The sequence below is a fragment of the Budorcas taxicolor genome, chromosome 14 (assembly GCF_023091745.1).
Source record: "Budorcas taxicolor isolate Tak-1 chromosome 14, Takin1.1, whole genome shotgun sequence".
In the NCBI taxonomy this organism is placed as follows: domain Eukaryota; kingdom Metazoa; phylum Chordata; class Mammalia; order Artiodactyla; family Bovidae; genus Budorcas; species Budorcas taxicolor.
The window spans coordinates 4,226,189-4,246,796 of NC_068923.1; the positions used below are offsets into that span (position 1 = coordinate 4,226,189).

General features: G+C 38.9%; 2 protein-coding genes across 2 annotated transcripts in view; both read right to left on the minus strand.

Moving 5' to 3' along the window:
- SDHAF4 (succinate dehydrogenase complex assembly factor 4) overlaps window positions 1-709 on the minus strand; it is a 33,722-nt gene extending 33,013 nt beyond the window's left edge. The window contains exon 1 of the mRNA XM_052652028.1: window positions 589-709. Within this exon, the coding sequence (XP_052507988.1) occupies window positions 589-709 (121 nt within the window). The remainder of the gene's footprint in view (window positions 1-588) is intronic.
- A 9,888-nt stretch (window positions 710-10,597) lies between these two features.
- FAM135A (family with sequence similarity 135 member A) overlaps window positions 10,598-20,608 on the minus strand; it is a 152,449-nt gene continuing 142,438 nt past the window's right edge. The window contains exons 23-24 of the mRNA XM_052651592.1: window positions 16,047-16,160; window positions 10,598-10,803 (exon numbers count right to left, since the gene is read on the minus strand). Of these exons, the coding sequence (XP_052507552.1) occupies window positions 10,598-10,803; window positions 16,047-16,160 (320 nt within the window). The remainder of the gene's footprint in view (window positions 10,804-16,046; window positions 16,161-20,608) is intronic.

Here is a 20,608-nt window from a genome sequence, read left to right on the forward strand (position 1 = left end):
GCTTAGAAAAGTCTGTGAGTTAAGGCTGTAACATATATCGAGATAAATGTCCAACAAAAAGGGCTTAAAAAAAAAAAGTCTGTTTTTTACTGAGAGCACGCATACTTTAATACTCTCCTGGCTTCATCTAATTTTTATTATACTTATTTGCCTTGGCCTACTTTGCCAAAATTCAGTGCTTTTCCATATTTTGTACTGCAAACTGCCATAAATCCTTTCCGATGTAAATACCCTAAGTACAAGACGCCTGCACTGCCTCAGGGCCCATTTTTCCGCACTGTGCACGCGCACTAGCTCGCCGCGCGCCCTCCAGGACCCGGAACTTCCGCTCCCCCTTGGAGGACAGTGCCGCGGCCGGCGGAAAGCAGGCGTAAGGCCGGGCGGGCCCTGTGACCGTGCCGCTCGGGTTCCACCTGAGCCCGGGCGGGAAGGACCTGTCCGTGCACGAGTCCGATGGACAGGGAGGCTCCGCGGCCCCGGGGGCCCCCGAGACGGCAGCACACTGCCGCCCGGCCGGACGCGCTTCTCTCGGCGCTTGGGCCTTCGCAACCCTGCCCGCGACCTCGGCCCCAGGCCCGGGTGCCTTACTTGCCGCTCTCCACGCTGTAGCCGGGACGCGGCCCAGCAACGAAGCGAGGCCTAACGCAGCCATGGCATCCGCTCCCGCGGCGTCCGCAACAGCCTTCCCTGAGGTGTTAGCGGGTCGCATCGTCCCGGCACGCCCCGCGACTGGGGCGGGGCTGCGTGCGACCGGGGGCGGGGCCTGTGGGGGCGGGGCTCTCTCCGGTGCGGAGCTATTCTCTGCGGTCCGGACTGTTAGTCACTCAGTCGTGACCGACTCTTTGCGACCGCTTGAACTGTATAAGGCCAGGCTTCTCCGTCCATGGAATTCTCCAGACAAGAATACTGGAGTGGATTGCCATTCCCTTCTCCAAAAGCTAACGTGGGGCCAGGCGCGCCCGCCCGGACGCCACCCCAGAAATCCGCTCTCCGTCCCTGGGCCGTCTGCAAGAAAAAGTGGAACAGCTCAGCCTTCTCTTGAACAACCCAAACTATCCTGAACCCCATGTTGATGAAAACCTCAAATCGTGGGTGAAGGTGGATCCCCCCAAACGGAGGGCATGCCTTCGTTTGTTCATCTTAATCCGTCCGCTGCGCCTCAACTTGAAGATGAAGGCCTCTTGGGAGCTCGCTGTTCCAGGCCACAAAGATTGGGCAACTGCTACTCTTTTGCTCGTGCAATAGGTTTCTTTCCCCTCAGTTCTTTCTCTTTTTTACATGTCTGCTTGTTCAGTGAACTCGCACCCACTTACCGGGTGGACTAGAAGATGCAGTTTGAGTGCAACACCGAGCAGAAGGCTCTCATCTGGTCCAGCTGCAGGGAGGTAGAACTGTGCATCTGCGTTCCTGGTCCAGCAGCTCCAGTGACGTTCGCAGAACGTATGGCAGGGTAGGAGGCTTCATGGGACCTGTGGAAGTCTACACAGAATCACAGTGGAGTCCCTTTGATTTTTTTTTTTTTAAGCAAAGATTTTGGCTTGCTCTTGGGCCCATTACTTTGCCAACAAAGGTCCGTCTAGTCAAGAGTATGTTTTTTCCGGTAGTCACGTATGGATGTGAGAGTTGGACTATAAACAAAGCTAAGCGCCAGAGAATTGATGCTTTTGAACTTTGGTGTTCTTGAGAGTCCTTTGGACTGCAAGACGATCCAACCAGTCCATCCTAAAGGAAATCAGTCCTGAATATTCATTGGAAGGACTGATGCTGGAGCTGAAACTCCAACACTTTGGCCACCTGATGTGAGGAAGGGACTCATTTGAAAAGACCCTGATGCTGGGAAAGATTGAAGGCAGGAAGAAAAGGGGACGACAGAGGATGAGATGGTTGGATGGCATCACGGATTCAATGGACCTAAGTTTGAGTAAGCTCTAGAAGTTGGTGATGGACAGGGAGGCCTGGCATGCTGCAGTCCATGGGGTCGCAAAGAGTTGGACACGACTGAGTGACTGAACTGAACCGAACTGGGCCCTGGTAATGTCTGACCAAGTAACATCACATGGCTGCAGGATCTGAGTTCTCTGAACCGGAGATATGTTTCTCCTAGGTAAGGACTCTTTTCACCAGGAGGAAGTGGTATTTTTGGAAAGGCCCAAAGCCGAAACCGCAGCAGTTTTAACAAGTAGCTTGGTAGGTTGCACACACACCTTTTCACCCTTAGTTCATATTTACAGTTTGATGATGAGTTGCGTGTGACCAACTTGATCAAAGAAAAAAACTGGAAGCTAGATTACAGAGGCCTTTGCTCAATATACTGACTAGCTGGCAAACGACTGCTTTGTTATTTCGAGCATTTTACAGGTGCCTTGAGGAACAGCACAGACAAAACAAATAAAAATAAATCCTCCCAGAGGGAAGGATTTTATCTTATACTCTGTCTGGAAGGAGACAGAACTTGAGATAAAGATATACATCATTTCATGGGCACTGAAATCAAGTGGTGAGGGACTGGGAAAATGTAAAGGTTTTGTGATACTTTTTTGGAATTAGGACATCTCCAGATGACGTCAAAGCATAACATTTGGGTCCCACTGAATGCTCAAAAGAAAGGTACTGTCGCAAAAGGGCTTTTAATTAGAACAAGATTCAGTTCAGTTGCTCAGTCAAGTCCAATTCTTTGCCAGCCTTCCGTGTCCATCACCAACCCTGGAGCTTCCTCAAACTCAGGTCCATACAGTCTGTGATGCCATCCCACCATCTCATCTTCTGTCGTCCCCTTCTTCCACCTTCAATCTTTCCCAGCATCAGAGTCTTTTTCAAGGAGTTGGTTCTTCACATCAGGTAGTCAAAGTATTGGAGCTTCAGCATCAGTCCTTCCAATGAACACTCAGGACTGATCTCCTTTAGAGTTGACTGGTTTGATCTCCTTGCAGTCCAAGGGACTCTCAAGAGTCTTCTCTGACACCACAGTTCAAAAGCATCAATTCTTCAGTGCTGAGCTTTCTTTATGGTCCAACTCTCACATCCATACATGACTACTGGAAAAACCAAAGCTTTGACTACAGAACAAGATTACTGTAGGTTATCTATTGCTGCCTAACATACCAACATTTTGTGGCTTAAAACAATAAACATCTATTCTCTCATCCCTTTTGTGCCTCCTAAATCCAGGATCCAGGGTGCCTCTGGCTCTAGGTATTAAATGAGATTGCAGTTAAGCTGTGAGCTGGGTTCGTGTATCATATGGAGGCTTGACTAGGGGAGGATCGGCTCCCAAGCTCACCCACCTGATTGTTGGCAGGTATTAGTTCTTTGTGGCTTTTGGACTAAAGACCTTTCTAAGTTCTGTGCTATATGGGCTTCCCCAGAAGTCATCTTACAACATGGCAGCTGAGTGTCCATGAACAAGCAGGAGAACAGCAGAGACTGCTGGAGATGGAAGGCACAGTCCCTTTGTAATCTCACCTCAGAAGTGACAATTTACCACTTTTGCTGAATTCTTGATTAGCAGTGAACCAGCAAACCCAGCCTATGTCAGAGAGAGGGGATTACCCAAGGGGAGAATGCCAGCAGGTGGGGATCACTGAAGGGCTTTTTAGAGGCTGGTTACCACCACAACTCTGTAGGCATCAGTCAGTCTCTGCCCCTCACCACAGGGGCATCCCTGACAAGGCAGCCACAGTGGCATGGAGACATGCCTGTAGTGTTAACATAGTTTCACCCTGGCCAAGTCTGACGGGCTGCAGAGACCAGCCCAATCCTGATATAGTATGGAACAGCCTAAGTGGTGGCTCTGATTACAAGTGACTACTATAATGAGTGAAGTGAGTTACTCAGTTGTGTCAGACTCTTTGCGACTCCATGGACTATATAGTCCATGGAATTCTCCAGGCCAGAATACTGGTGTGGGTAGCCTTTCCCTTCTCCAGGGAATCTTCACAACCCAGGGATTGAACCCAGGTCTCCTACATCTATAATGGAGGAGGTAGCAATTTGCTGTATAGGAATAAACAATTATTCTGGGTTTGGATTGTTATGCCTGACTTGTGCTTCTTTTATGCACTTCACCTCACCTGTGGACTTACTGAATATCTTACATTCCATACACTTTATGTAGCCTCCCTTACAACATTGTTTCTCACCAAAGAACTCACTGATGACTGTGGGTACAGAGGCCTGTGGGATAAACCAGGTTCATCACATATCCCATCAGCCCAGAAGCAACTGGTCTTGTAGGGCAGCCCCATGTGAGAAAAATACACTTTGGGATCCTGTCCTAAAGGATCTGGCATATGCTTCAAATGAATTAAGTGTTCAGTGACAGCTCTCATGTTGACAGAGTAACAGTGTCCATGGAGTAGCAGAGAGATTGTTACCTTGCTGCGACACCTGACAATTGCGGGAAGAGAGACTTCCATGGGTCAAGCATTCCTGCGTATTACTGCTGAGTATGCCAACTGCAGCTTCATTGCCTGACAGGGCACTTTCTGTAGATGGTCACAAGGGCATCTAAGTAGGTCAAGGCAACCACAGCATTACTACCATTTAACTACTCCTCTCCTGGGGCAAAGAAATGGATTGTGTGCTGCTAGGTAAAAAATAGCCCTGGGTTGCTTTTCTCTAATAATTAGTGATGTTCAACATCTTTTCATGTGCTGTTTTGGTCCATCTATGTGTCTTTGGAGAAGTGTCTATTTAGATTTTGTGCCTATGTTTTGGTTGGGTTGTGGGGTTTTTTTTTTTTTTGGTTTGGTTTTTTGATATTGAGCTGCATGAGGGAGGTGTTTGTATGTTTGGATATTAATCTCTCAGTTCCTTGATTTGCAAATATTTTCTTCAATTCTGAGGGCTGTATTTTTGTTTATGGTTTCCTCTGCTGTGCAGACGTTTTTAATTAGATCCCATTGTTTTTATTTTCATTACTCAAGTAGGTGGGTCCAAGAAGATCCTCCTGCAATTTACGTCAGAGTGTTCCGTCTGTGTTTTTTTCTAAGAGTTTTGTATTGTCTGGCCTTACATTCAGGTTTTTAATGCATTTAAATTTGTTTTTGTGTATGGTGTGGTTCTAATTTTATTATTTTATATGTAACTGTCCAGTTTTCCTAGCACCACTAATTGAAGAGACTGCCTTTTCTTCATTGCATATTCTTGCCTCTTTTGTAATAGATCAGGTACATGGGTTTATCTTTGGACTTTCAAATCTATTTCATTGATCTATGTGTTTGTTTTTGTGTCAGTACCATACTGTGTTGATTACTGTAGCTTTGTAGTATAGTCTGAAATCAGGGAGTCTGATTCCTCCAGCTCCATTTTTCTTTCTCAAGATTGGTTTGGCTATTCAGGGTCTTCTGTGTTTCCAGAAAAATCATAAGTGAAAATCAAAACTACAATGAGATATCACCTCACACTGATCAGAATGGCCATCATAAAACAATTGACAATACCGGAGAGGATGTGGAGAAAAGGGAACAATCCTACAGTGATAGTGGGAATATAAATTGGTACATACACTATGAAGAACAGTATGGAGATTCCTTAAAAAACAGAATTACCATGTGACCCAGCAATCCCACTCCTGGACATATATCCAGAGAAAACCATAATTGGAAATGATAGGTGCACCCCCAATGTTCACTGCAGCACTATTTACAGTAGACAGGATGTGGAAGCAGCCTAAATGTCCATCAACAGAAGAATGCATAAAGGAGAAATGGTGTGCATACAATGGAATATTGCTCAAACATGAAAAAAACAATATAATGCACAGTGACGTCTACTCAATATAATGGCCTATATGGGAACATAATCTAAAAAAATAAAAACGAGTATATAACTGATTAACTTTGCTATACACATAAAACTAATACAACATTGTGTATCAACTCCAATAAAAAGTTTTTTTTTTTTTTTTTTTAAATGGCTTGGGTCTCAGCCCTGGATTCTTCTCCCTTAATGCAACCCAAAATGCTTGGTCCTGGCCCTCCACATCGCTGTGGGAACTGAGGTTCTAGGAACTGCTGTGAATGTGCTGACACTTTGGCCATGACTTTGCTATAATCAAGTTTCTTGTCTCTGACTCAGGAGTCTCCTGCCTTCAAGCATCCATGGAACTGCAGCAAGCAAGATGGCAAATAAGACAAGCACAGTCTCAGACCCTCACTGCTCATCATCCATCTCCATGATTCCAGGTTCTGCTGGTGTGCCAGTTTTTGTGCCTAGTGTGGAGTATAAGGGGATACAGTATTTTCTCTGAGCTGGAAGTTGGGATTGCCAACTGGTCATTCTTAGCTCATCATGGCAAATAGATGGGAAAAAATGGAAACAGTGGCATATTTTATTTTCTTGGCTCCAAAATCACTGCAGATGGTGACTGCAGCCATGAAATTAAAAGACACTTGTTCCTTGGAAGGAAATCTATGACAAAACTAGACAGCATATTAAAAAGCAGAGACATCCCTTTGCCCACAAAGGTCCATATAGTCAAAGCTATGGTTTTCCAGTAGTCATGTACAGATGTGAGAACTGGATCATAAAGAAGGCTGAGTGCTGAAAAATTTGATGCTTTCAAACGATGATGCTGGAGAAGATTCTTGAGAATTCCTTGGACTGCAAGGATATCAAACCAGTCAGTCCTAAAGGAAATCAACCCTGAATATTCATTGGAAGGACTGATGCTGAAGTTGAAGCTCCAGCATTTCAGCCATCTGATGCAAAGAGCTGACTCACTGGAAAAGACCCTGATGCTGGGGAAAGATTGAGGGCAGGAAGAGAAGGGGATAACAGAGGATGAGATGGTTGGATGGCATCACTGACTCAAAGGAAATGAGTTTGAGCTAACTTCTGGGAGATAGTGGACAGGGAAGCCTGGCATGCTGCAGTCCATGGGGACACAAAGTCTGACATGACTTAGTGACTGATCAACTGGGTAAGGGGTTAGAAGAAGTGGTTAAGGTGCTAGCTGTAGTGATGGCCCCTATGACCACAGGAGAGAAGGGAGTAGGGACTGTCTAGAACTTGGAGGACCTCATCTCCTGGAGTACCTGTTCACAATATCATGTTGAACTGTAAACATTAAGTAGACTATTGCAAGCATGTAGAGGCAAGGTCACCCAAGTCTCAGATCTTTGGGTAAAGAAATCTTACCAGTTGAGGTGCTGGCTGAACAGAAAGCAAACAGGGAATAAGAGGCAGTAGTGACAGCTCATAACCATCTAGCCTCATGACCAGTGGCAGAAATGAGGGCTGTATTTACCATGGTTTTGCTTTGAAATTGGAGAGCTTTGGGACATAAAACATGCTGCTCCTCAAATCCTGCCCTGGAGATAATGCTTCAGCTGGTCTGTTGTGGAGCCCCCATGGAATTCACCAAGGAAACTTGCAAAGCACTGCTCTAGTTGAAATTTTTTCCTCACTGACTCATGCATGTGCTTATACTGTAAATAACTTCTTTTCTCTCATTGTACGTTGGGGGGTGGTGATGAAGTCATAGTTTTCTCTGTGGCTGCACATCACTGAGGCAAGATTATTACAGAACCAGTGGAGAAATGGACAGAACACCAAGATCCTGGACCTGAAACTGGATGGGGGTGTTAACAGTAGTAGGTTAGGAGGAAGTATTTGTAAAAATGTGTGAGTACAATATTCGTGATGCTGGAAAGGCACAGAGGTGGGCTATAGTGGACGTGGTGTTTTTCTATTTGGGCTCAGTCATCACACCCATTCCTGAATTCTGGCAGAAGAAATGGTCCCATCTTCTGCTGGGGAAGCTGAGAAAGCCCGATGTACTCGCCTGGGTGGGTGCCTGGCAGCTTGAGTGCTGGTACAGGACAGCCTGTCAATCACACGTTTATGAGACTTTGAATCTGGAATGAGTGATGCAAAGAAGCAGATGTAATCCAGTTTTCAGAGGAATCCCTGCCAGCAGAAATATACACAAACCTCTAGCTCCTCTGGAGTGGGAACTTGGCTATAATTTTGGTCACCTCACTTCCTTGGTTTCTACCTGTTATCTAAGAGTGGTTTTCCAGTCTTTCTGTCAATTTTGTGAACTACCTACATTTTTCAATAAATTCTTTTTTGTTGATTACAACCCAGAATTCTAACTGATATACACTTTAATGACATTCATTCTCTAAGAGTCAACTACACTGTTTCGGATGATCACTGCCCCACCCCTGCACTCTGAATTTGAAGGTGAATAGTGTATAACAGTTTCTCTGGTAAATCAGAAGTTAAATCTATTGGACTGGAAACCATGATCACTGATATGTTTTTAAAACTGTATTAAAACAACAAACATCTAATCAACAAACCATGATCATAAGAGCAATTTTCCCTTAAAAACAATAGTATGATTATGAATAAGAATGAATACTTTGATAAACCCAGAAGATTATTCAAACTTATAAGTGAAACTTCTTTTAGTTAAAAATAAGAAATGAAAAGAAATACAAGAAAAAAGTATGGTATTTTAAACTCAGAACCGAGGAATGTGAAGATGAAAAAATGTGTGTAGCAAAAATACAGGGTGAATAATGCATTTACATTTTCCAGTTATAATGCACTTGGTATATTATTGCTTATTCAATTCAAAAATTTTCATATGTTTTTTTAAAAAACAATTATGGAGCATAATGAAATATGTTTTAACATATGCAAATGATTTAAATTATAAAAATAGTTCACAAAGGTATAAGTTACACAATCATACTGTCCTATAAAGTTAATTAACATAGTCTATCCAATTATAAATAAAAATATACCTCTAGTATTCTGAAAATAAGCAACTGTTTTAGCTGTTCCTCTAGATAGTCATTTGTTCATTTATTAGCAGCAGAGGCAATAACACAATGCTAAAAATAAACATGCATCAATTTTACAATACATATTTACAAAAGCCTTCTATCACAACTGGTAAATGCAAATAGACCTATCTATCTATCCTTAGTGCATTATTATTTTCACAAGTAAAACAGGAAAGGAAAATAGTGAATTTAATGCTATTCAGCACCTTGAGTAAAGTTAAGAGACTTAACATCTCCATATATCAAAACATTTGCATCTGTGTCACCAAACATGTAAAGTTAATTATTTTGTTCCATGAATTATATTTACATTATTCTTTAGTTCAACAAATTTTAGCAATATTTAAAAATTATCTAAATTCATAAAAGTATTTCATAAATTTCAACATTTAATTATTATGTACATACAAGGAAGTCCATGAAAAATTTAAAGAAATGTACTCAGAAAGTTCAAGCAACATTACCAAATTTAGCAAAATTCCAACCAAATCAAGGCAGAGGGCATTCAAACATTCAAAAAATCTCTAGATGCTGCTAACATGAACATGAAAAGTTCCAGTAATAAAAGTCAATATGAGAAATAATGTTGAAATCACCTGTAGAAAATATATTTTAATAGGCATGACAGATGTTTACTAGCCACAGTAATAATAACTTTTTATAGAAAACTTTTATAACATTGTCATATATGAACTACCCAGTTTGAGAGGGCAAAATAGTTGATTTCAAAAAATATATTTTAGCAGCCATAACTTTATTTCCAGTTAAACATAGTAAAATGTTAAAAGTAAAATTTATGACTAACTAAATAATACCCCCATAGTAGAAAATTTAAAATCCCATGCTATTCTAGCAATTCAGTTCAGTTCAGTCACTCAGTTGTGTCTGACTCTTTGTGACCCAATGCACTACGGCACACCGGTCTTCCCTGTCTATCACCAACTCCCAGAGCTTCCCTGTCTAGCACGTCGAGTCAACGATGCCATCCAACCATCTCATCCTCTGTCGTCCCCTTCTCCTCCTCCCTTCAATTTTCCTAGCATCAGGGTCTTTTCCAAGGAGTCAGCTCTTCGCATGAGGTGGCCAAAATACTGGAGTTTCAGCTTCAACATCAGTCCTTCCAATCAACACCCAGGACTGATCTCCTTTAGAATGGACTGGTTGGATCTCCTTGCAGTCCAAGGGGCTCTCAAGAGTCTTCTCCAACACCGCAGTTCAAAAGCATCAATTCTTCGGCGCTCAGGTTTCTTTATTGTCCAACTCTCACATCCATACGTGACTACTGGAAAAACCATAGCTTTGACTAGATGGACCTTTGTTGGCAAAGTAATGTCTCTGCTTTTTTAATATGCTGTCTAGATTGGTTATAGCTTTTCTTCCAAGGTGCAAGCGTCTTTTACATGGCTGCAGTCACCATCTGCAGTGATTTTGGAGTGATTCCAGCAATAATGGCCTTTAATATGATGTGTCTGATGTTAAGATTGTGGAAAGCCAATAATAAAACAATCACACATACGTATGGGCTTAAAGTTTCACTGAAATACTTATGTAGCAAAATATATGAAAAAGTAATAGAAAAGTAAAAAGATGAAATTAAAAAATATTGCACAGGCACATTACCTAGAAAGTAAAGTTGATGTTTAAAAAGCTCTAAAGATGGATGATATAAATTACCTTCCATATAAAAAGGTATAAATATTTCTTAGAACTTATCAGCATCTATAGTTTATTATAATAGATTATCTAAATCATTGTTGAATGAGGTAATTGTCAAGTCTCTACCAATGTTTTTAATTCTATTGGAAATATTTGAGGGCAGCAACCAGAAAGAATTTCTCTAAAAATATTTCTGAATCCAGAACAGCTATATGTGCAGCTCTGCCAATGAGTGAATCAGCTGTATTGGGCAATGCATTGATGACATTATATCGAACCAAGTTACAGTCCTTGCTTTGCAGAACTGGGCGAAGTAAGTTGTGGATCATTTCTGAATAGATCTGTCCTATGGGACAAATATAAAAAAGGAAAATCAGTTCACAAAAAGAACTGAAAAAAATTCTTCTCCAACTTTTATATAATTTAAAACATTTAGTTACGTTATTTCCATTTAAAGCAGAAAAAATGTCTTTTAAAAGGATTTTTTGCTTGAATATAATTTTTGAGACTATTGTAGAGAAAATATAAATGATCACATTTTAGCCAACTAAAATAACAAATTTATTATACACTGTTTTATCAACTTGATATTAATTAAAAATAATGAATATAATAGAGCAAATAGTTTTCTTCAACATGAAGTCTCTTAACAACTGTAGAGCAGCCATGATGAGACATTCTGACAAGACTAAATTTAAAACCTGAGTCTAGAGCAAACACTTTAAAAAAGTTTCCACAGCAGTTAACATTATTCCATATATTTCCAAATTATTTTGAGAAAGAATAGTAACTTTCCATAATCAGAAGAACAATGTGAGTTAGCTCAAAGATCAAACAGAATTCTTTTTATTTTTTGGCCTGCAGGTTTATTTAATGCTTGGTTTGGTTTTAATTTCAAAGTTGTGTTCCTTTCTCTCTTTCTGGTTAATTCTTACAATGGATTTATTGAGAGCATGCAAAGCATAAATAATAGTTTACATACATATACACATAAAAGCATAAACTGCCTTAAAAGGGGCAAGACCATTTTTAATGCTCATACATTACTTCATTATTAACAGATGAGTGCTAACATATATCCATCAAACATGAATTTTAGGGATGAAGGTATTAAATTTCAGAGAAGAGGAAGGATGTAGTCTGGAGGAATGATGAGAAGGGAATAGTATACAGAAGTATATTTGGAGAAAGAAGAGACAGAAGTGTTTAAAAGAGGGATTAATATCATACAGATTTACAAAAAAGGTTTAAAAATTTCTTTTTAAAATTGAAGTGTAGTTGATTTACAGTATTATATTAGTTTCAAGTATACATTGATTCTATATTTTCATAGCTTATACTCCATTTAAAGTTACTATAAAATATTGGCTACATTCCCTGTACTGTATATTATTGTGTCTTCTCAGGTAGTATCAGTGGTCAAGAAGCCTCCTGCCAATCCAGGAGACATAAGATACATGGGTTCGATCCCTGAGTCAGGAAGATCCCCTGGAGGAGGGTATGGCTACCCACTCCAGTATTCTTGCCTGAAGAATCCCATGGACAGAGGAGCCTGGTGGGCTAGAGTCCATAGGGTCGCAAAGAGTTAGACACAACTGAAGCGACTTAGCATGCATGTATATTCTTATAGTTTGTTTTACACATAGTAGTTTGTATCTACGCATGTCTTGCCCCTCCCCCATCCTTCTCCCCAGTGTAATCACTAGTTTGTTCTTTGTAGGTGTGAATTTGTTTCTTGTTATATTTAATCATTTGCTTTATTTTTTAGATTCCACAACTAAGTGATAACACATTGTATATTTATCTTTCTCTGACTTATTTCATTAAGCATAATACTTCTAGGTCCATCCATGTTGTTACAATGGCAATATTCCATTCTTTTAAATGGCTGAGTAATATTCCACTGTATATATGTATCACATCTTCTTTATCGATTCATCTGTTAATGGACACAGGTTGCTTCCATATCTTGACTACTATAAACAATGCTGCTATGACTATTGGGTGCATTTATCTTTTGGAATTAGTGTTTTCTTTCTCTTTGGCAATATACCCAGAAGTGGAATTACTGGATCATATGGTAGTTCTATTTTTAATTTTTTGAAGAAACTTCATATTGTTTGCCACAATGGCTGAACCAGTTTACATTCCCACTACAAATATATAAGGGTTCCCTTTTCTCCACATTCTCACCAACATTTGTTATTGTGATCTTGATTTGCATTTCCCTGATGATTAGCAGTGGTGAGCGGCTTTTCATGTACCTGTTGGCCATCTGTATGTTTTCTTTGGAGAAATGTCTGTTCAGGTGTTCTGCCTATTTTATAATCGGTTTGTTTTTGTTTTTGATGTTGAGTTGTACGAGCTGTTTATATAATTTGGTTTACTGGTCACATCATTTGCAAGTATTTTCTCCCATTCAGCAGGTGGTCTTTTTGTTTTTTTGACAGTTTCCTTTGCTGTGCATGAGCGTTAACACTGAAAGTTTTATTTAGGTCTCATTCGTTTATTTTTGCTTTTGTGGCTTCTTTACCACTAACAACACTTGGGAAGCCCATTGAGAGGAGACAGATGCAAATACTGCTATGATTTGTGTCAAATAGTGTTCTTTTTTTTTTTTTTTGCCTATGTTTTCTTATAGGACTTTTATGGTTTCTGATCTTGTATTTATATCTTTAATCCATTTTGAGTTTAATTTTTTATATGTTGTGAGAAAATGTTCTATTTTCATCTTTTTACATGTAGCTGCTTAGTTTTTCCAGTACCACTTACTGAAGAGATGATCTTTTCCCCATTGTATGTCTTTGCCTCTTTTGTCACAGATTAACTGACCATAGGTGTGTGGGTTTATGTCTGGGGACTCTATTCTGTTCTGTTGATCTCTGTGGCTGTTTTTTGCCAGCACCATGGTGTTTTGAGTACTGTAGTTTTATAGCATAGTCTGAAGTCAGGGAGTGTGACTTTCCAGCTTGGCTCTTTTCTTTTTCCTCAAGATTGCTTTGTTTATCTGGGATCTTTTTTGGTTCCGTATACGTTTTAGGATTATTCGTTCTAGTTCTGTGAAAAATGCCACTGGTATGTTGATGAGGATCATTTTGAACCTGTAAATTGCCTGGGGGCAATAAAATAGACATTTTAACAGTGTTAATTCTTCCAATCCATGGATATCTTTCCATTTCTTTCTATCATCTTCAACTTCCTTCATCAGCGTTTCATAGTTTTCAGAGTATAGGTCTTTCATCTCATTGGTTAAGTTTATTTGTAGGGATTTTGTTTTTGATGCAATTTCAAACAGGACTGTTGCTTTCTCTTTCTTACAGTTCATTATCAGTGTATAGAAAAGCAAATAGTATCATGACATCTGCAAACAGTAAGAGTTTTACTTCTTCTCTTCTAGTTTGGATGACTTTTAATTTTTTTTCTGCCTGATTGCTATGAGTTTTACTTTTTAGTCGCTCAGTCATGTCCGACTTTGTGACTCCGTACACTGCACCATGCCAGGCTTCTCTGTCCTTTATCATCTCCTGGAGCTTTCTCAAACTCATGTTCATTGAATTGGTAATGCCATCCAACCATTTTGTCCTCTGTCATCCCCTTCTCTGCCTTCAATCTTTCCAAGCATCAGGGTTTTTCCCAGTGAGTTGGCTCTTCACATCAGGTGGCCAAAGTCTTGGAGCTTCAGCCTCAACATCAGTCCCTACAATGAATATTCAGGATTGTTGTCCTTTAGCATTGACTGGTTTGATTTCCTTGCAGTCCAAGGGACTCTCAAGAATCGTCTCCAACCCCACAGTTCAAAAGCATCAATTCTTCAGCACTCAGCCTTCTTTATGGTCCAACTCTCACATCCATACATGACTACTGGAAAAATCATAGTTTTGACTACAGGGGCCTTTCATCTGATTGGTTAAGTTTATTCCTAGGGATTTTGTTTTGGATGCAGTTTCAAACAGGACTGTTTTCTTGCTTTCTCTTTCTTACAGTTCATTATCAGTGTATAGAAAAGGAAACAGTATCATGACATCTGCAAACAATAACAGTTTTACTTCTTTTCTTCTAGTCTGGATGACTTTTACTTCTTTTTCTGTCTGATTGCTATGAGTTGTTGTTTTTCAGTCACTCAGTCATGTCCGACTCTGTTGGTAAAGTAATATTTCTGCTTTTAAATGTGCTGTCTAGGTGCGTCATAGCTTTTCTTCCAAGGAGCAAGCATCTTTTAATTTCCTGGCTGTAGTGATTTGGAAGCCCAAGAAAATAAAGTCTGTCAGTGTTTCCACTGTTTCCCCATCTATTTGCCATGAAGTGATGGGACCAGAGGCCATGATCTTAGTTTTCTGGCCTTTTAATACTATTTGAATAAAAGTGGCAAGAGTGGATTTATTCCTCTGAGAGGAAATGCTTTTAGCTTTCACCATTGAATATGAAGTTAGCTTTGGGTTTTCTTTCCCATAAATGGCCTTCATTATGTTGATATATTCTCTTTATACTCACTGTGACGAGTTTTCATCATGAATGGATGGTGAATTTTGTCACACTTTTTCAGTATCAACTGAGATGATCATGTGTTTTTTATCATTTGTTAATGTGTTGTATCACATCAATTAATTTGCAGATAATGAACTATCCTTGCATCCCTAGGATAAGTCCCACTTTTGATTTGTGATCCCTTTAATACATTGCTGAACTTGGTTTGCTAATATTTTGTTGAGGATTTTTGCTTCTATGTTCATCAATGATACTGGCTTGTAATTTTCCTTTTTTGTGGTGCCTTTGTCCAGTTTTGGTATCAGGGTGATGCTGGCTTTGTAGAATAATGTAAATCTTTCTTCACATTCAATTTTTAGAATAGTTTGAGGATAGCTATTGCCTCTATTCAAACTTTTGGTAGAATTTACCAATGAATCTGTGTGATCCTGTATTTTTATTTGTTGGGAGGGTTTTTTTTTTTTTTCTGATTAAATTCCACTGCTCGTAATTATGTTCATATTTTCTATTTCTTCCTGTTTCAGTCTGTGGAGATTTTACATTTCTAGAAATGTATCAATTTCTTTTAGGTTGTCCATTTTATTGGTGTATGATTGTTCACAGTCTCTTAGGATCTTTGTATTTTTGTGGTGTCAGATGTTGTAACTATTCTGCTTTCATTTTTCATTTTATTTGGTCCTCTCTTTTTTTCTTGACTTGTCTGCTTGCTGCCAACAAGTATAGTTACTTTACTCTTTGACTAAAAGTAAAATATTGCCAAACAGGCAGCATGACCTTTATTGCAACCACCAATCCCAAGAAACCAGAGGAAACTGAAGCACAAATTACTTCTGAAGCAGTAAAATGGAGAAGCATTTGTAATTATATGAAAAAGGGATTTCAAAAGAACAACTACTGTTTCACTGGCCAAAACATCTTACATGGCAGAAGAAAACAAATGAAAGAAAATGGAGAAAGGATAGCTGTTACTATCAGTAGGTGGAAAAGGAAGTCAGAGGAAAGCAAAGACAAGAGAAAGGAGAGAGAACATGAATGCAAGAAAAATTTGGGAGAGACTCGTATGTAGACAAAACTCTCTTAAATATTTCTAATTTACTTCATTACCTGACTGTTTGTCCTTCAAAGCTGTCTTGCACATTTCAATGCGGGCAGAATGATAAGGAACATAGCGATCTTGCAGAGATCCCACTAGTACAACATTTCTGAAGTAGTGAAGCCCTGTGAAGAAAAAAATACTGAGTTACAGTGCAATAATTAACCAGATTTTAAGTAACTTACTAGTATCATATTAAGTGACCATAAATGTACTTTCTCAGTAGTATTAAGTTTATGCCTTTTTAAGTACCTGATGAATTCCTTCTCCAAATTTCTAGGTATTCTCTACCAAAACCGCCAGTTTCATTTACGTAGTTTATGTGCTGATATGAGAACTGTGTGTCTGCACTGAGAGAGGGCAAGGGTTGTGGTATGGGGGTGAGGGAGAAACTGGATAGGCGGACTGAAATTTTACCATAGTGTTCTTATTTCATAATCTTATTTCCAAAGGATATTCACCAATATTCAGAATTATTTCCCAAAGTAACAAAAGTACACTCTTCCATAAAAACAAAACTCTGTACGAAATCATTTAAAGCTGACTTTTTACTTTAAGTTTGCATTTGACCCTTGCCCAATATTACTTATATTTTCTCCTTATTTAAGCATGTCAAGATGATAAATACTTTGAATTTTTAATAAAAAATTTTATGATCCATTCAATAGACTTTTTAATTAGGTCTATTTAAATTTTTTAATTTTTCAGTAAACTAGGTGAATTTAGGGCTTTTGTCCTTGGGATGCTTTGCTAAATAACTCATTTAAATACTGAAACTACATTCCTGACCACTTTAGTACCAGTGATGTTCTAATTTTACTATCTGGCTCAGATCAGTAAATACAAAATCAAATTTTATGCGATTAATTAAATAAGGTACAAATAGATATTACTAACACATTATAATTGGTTATTTTGTACATAAAATTTTGTTTTGGAATGTTCCAGAATAAAATGTTGATACTTTTTGTGCCCTGAAATTCAGATTCTTAAAGACAGTCAATTGTGGGGACTACTGTGGATCCAGAATATAAAAAGCCTTCATAGAAGCTCCCTGTCTTCCCTGGAATTTAAGGACTATAATGATGAGAAGAGTTTAGACTGACACACAGCCAGGTGAAATGGTATATACCTTTTGTGCCAAATGTAAGGTCATCATCCCTTCTTTTGTCTATGAGAAGATACTACTTTGTGGCCACTTGAATATATAAAATTCTACGAATGTAAGTGAAATAACAGAATGGCTATAATAGGAATTAACTCAGTTGCATAAACATTTTAAAAATTATATTTTAGAAAGATTAAGAAAAAAATTTCCCCTTCATTCTCACATTTCATGAGACAAATTCATTTCCCTCTGACATTATTTGAAACCAGTGTCTTCACTGGCACAACTCTGGGAATCATCTGTGTGAACTAAGCAGAGCTCTTCGAGCTGGCATACACTTACCCTTTGGGGTAATTTAAGACTCCATGAGGCAGATGAACATTTACATCTTTAAGAAAACTGGTTTCTAGATCCCAGCTTCCATATGAGCACTTTTCTAAAAATGATTTTTCCTTCTCCTACCTTATGAGAGAAAGATATTTCTCCAATCTATTTCAGATCTTCTCATGGTACATACCCAGGGAGAATCAAGCCAAAAATGAATGAAGTCTTATTTTCTCTTACAAAAAGTTTGATCGATTGTTTGACAGTTAAGAAATGACTGTGTCAATTAGATGTCATGGCACATATTTCCCACAAATTAAATGAGCTAAATTTATAGCTCTAAATCTTTACATTTTTATGAAAATACAATTATAGTAAATGTATACTACCTCACATGCCAGAAAATATATCCCTTGCAACTATTTAAAATTATAGAAAATAGTTGTAGGTATCACTATAAATATATACAAGGGGATACAAACTATTTCAAAATTCTTTTAAGGGGTCAACAAGCCAAAAAATGTAAAAACCACCATTCCATGGCACATCATTTTCACTTCTAACCCAGTTAGGTGCTGTGCTTCCTAAATCTGACGCTCTGAACTGAAACTTTATCCTGAGCTGCATGAAACCAGCCATGTAATAGCACAGTTGGCTTTTTCTATTACCTAACATGTGTGTCCTCTGTAAAGGCAACCACACTGCACAGCTCCGGGGGCATCACTCCCATCACACTGACAGGAATGATGCTGCACAGCCTGTGGCAGCCTTGCTCAGTAACAGTCATTTCTATACTTTTTCTTAAAACACCAGCATCTTTTACATTCTTACCAGTATGTAAAATATTACATATCATGTTAAAAAGAGTCACTCATTCAACAAATCTGTCCTTGGACTTTATGCTCCCTTCCAATTACCACCCCATTTACTGGCACTGTATTTCTATAGTTTATATTATAAAAATTATAGTCATTAAATTAAAATTTAAATATATTTTCCCACAGTCACTCTTTGCAGAGATTCTGCTGTGTTTCTACAGAAATAATGGCATTCGGGCTCAGAATCACTGCTTTAGATGATTTAGATCCTTGAGAGGAGCGCTGGTGTTTCCTAGGTTCAGGCAGCTCGGTGGAGTGGAAGTATGCAAACCAAGAAAAGAAGAGGGGGTGTTCAAGAAACCCTTACGCTCTTTGATTCCATGATGATAAAACAAATACAATCAAAGACACTAACATTGATATAGATACACAATACTGTTGTATTTTAAAATGTGATTTCCAAGATAGCACTGTACTTTAAAAAGGCACTGTACTTTAAAAATGCATTTTAAATTGAATTATTTTAATAACATGTTTTCAACAACAATGTATTTTTTACTGATAATGAGCATCCTATATGGAAGGCCTGCTTTTTGCATTAGCCAAGTGAAACAGACTCTGGCCCCTTTTTTGAGTCTTCTGTTTCCATTCCTGTGTAGCAGTGTTGGCTGGAGAGGGCAGAAGCTCAAAGAGAAACATGCTGGTCCCCGAGGTGCAGTGCTGGTGGGAATCACTGCAGCACTTCATCTGAGCAAAGTCCAGCTGATGGACACATCTCAGGGCTGTGTTTGGGGAGCCTTGTACTGCAGGTTCATCCTCTGTGCACCTGCACTGACTCTACCTGCTCAAAGACAGCCTTGTCCACTGACCTTCACTCAGCTCAAGGTGACTAATTCTTGGTTGAAAAGTTACCTCTAACTTGGGAAAGTAATACTCTTCTCCCATCTGTAGAATGAGACAGTTTAACTAGAAAAGTTTCTAAATATTTTAGCTGCTTTTCAGGATTGCCATGAAAAAGATAAGAAGTAAATGTTCAAAATTTTTCTGGACTGTATAATTACATGACTTATGTATGAATGAACATTGTAATAGTAAATTTCATCTTATTTTAGTCTTCCTGATACTTTTGACTGCTCATTTGTTTTTCCTGAAAAATTTAATGAGCTTTAAAGCAATTCACTGGAGAATCCCATGGATAGAGGAGCCTGGTGGGCTATAGTCCATAGGGTCATAGTCAGATACAATTGAAGCGACTTAGCACTTATGCACAAAGCAATTCATATTGACTCATCTCTGTTTATTTTCTGGAATTGACAAAAATAGCTGTTTTGAACTGGTGGTTTTGCACCTCAGGGAACATTTAGTAGTGTCCAGAGACAATGCTGTTTCTCACAAGCAGGGGCTAGGACATGAGGGGCTAAGGTATGTGTGCACTATTTATTGGGCAGAAACCAGGGATGCTGCTAAACGTCCTACAAAACACAGGACAGACTGACAACAAAGAACATTCCGCCCAGAATATCCAAAGTGCTGAGAGGTTGAGAAATCCTATGCTTTCTAAAGGGACATATTCTACACAATATTAAACTGTTCTTATTTTTACTCATTTATTTTAAACACATTTGAAAGAATTCGCTTCTTAAAATGTGAGTTGATACTGATGCTTTCCTATACTTTCAGAAACAAAATACTAATGTTAATTACAAATCAAATCATACCTATTATTAAACGTCTCTGTAATCTGCTGTAAGAAAAAATTATTTTGTGCCAAAGTGGTACTGCGAGACTTCTTGAATTGTTACATTTTATTTGTCAGAATTCAACAGTTGGTAAAGAGAGTCTAAGCAGATGTATTTAGGAAGATCTTAAAATAAGGATATTTTGTTTCTGAAATTCTAACAATGGATAGTTTGTTCTTTGGCTATTTTTGAGGCCTCATCATGGAATGCTGGGACCATCCCGACTCTTCTTTCTCTGTGATGCTGACCATTCAGTACCACTGTCACCTAATCTACAGTTTACCTTCCACATTGCTCTAGTTCTAGCTTTTGATTAAGGAAAGTTATTACCCAATGATATGCTGCAGAGATAAAAAGACTGTTTCAAAATGAAGACCCACGGGGGAGGCCTTGCTTAAATAAAAAAGGGAAGAGGGTAAGAGTCTGATTTTGCTTTAGACAGGTGATTTTAGGCTTTCTCAAAAGAACAGGAAACTGGCCACTCAGAAGAAATAGAAGCAATAATCGGACCAAGGCATCCGAGACTTTGTATTTAGCTTTAGCAAAGTAAAGTAAAACAGAACAGTTATCACCAGGGCTCCTGT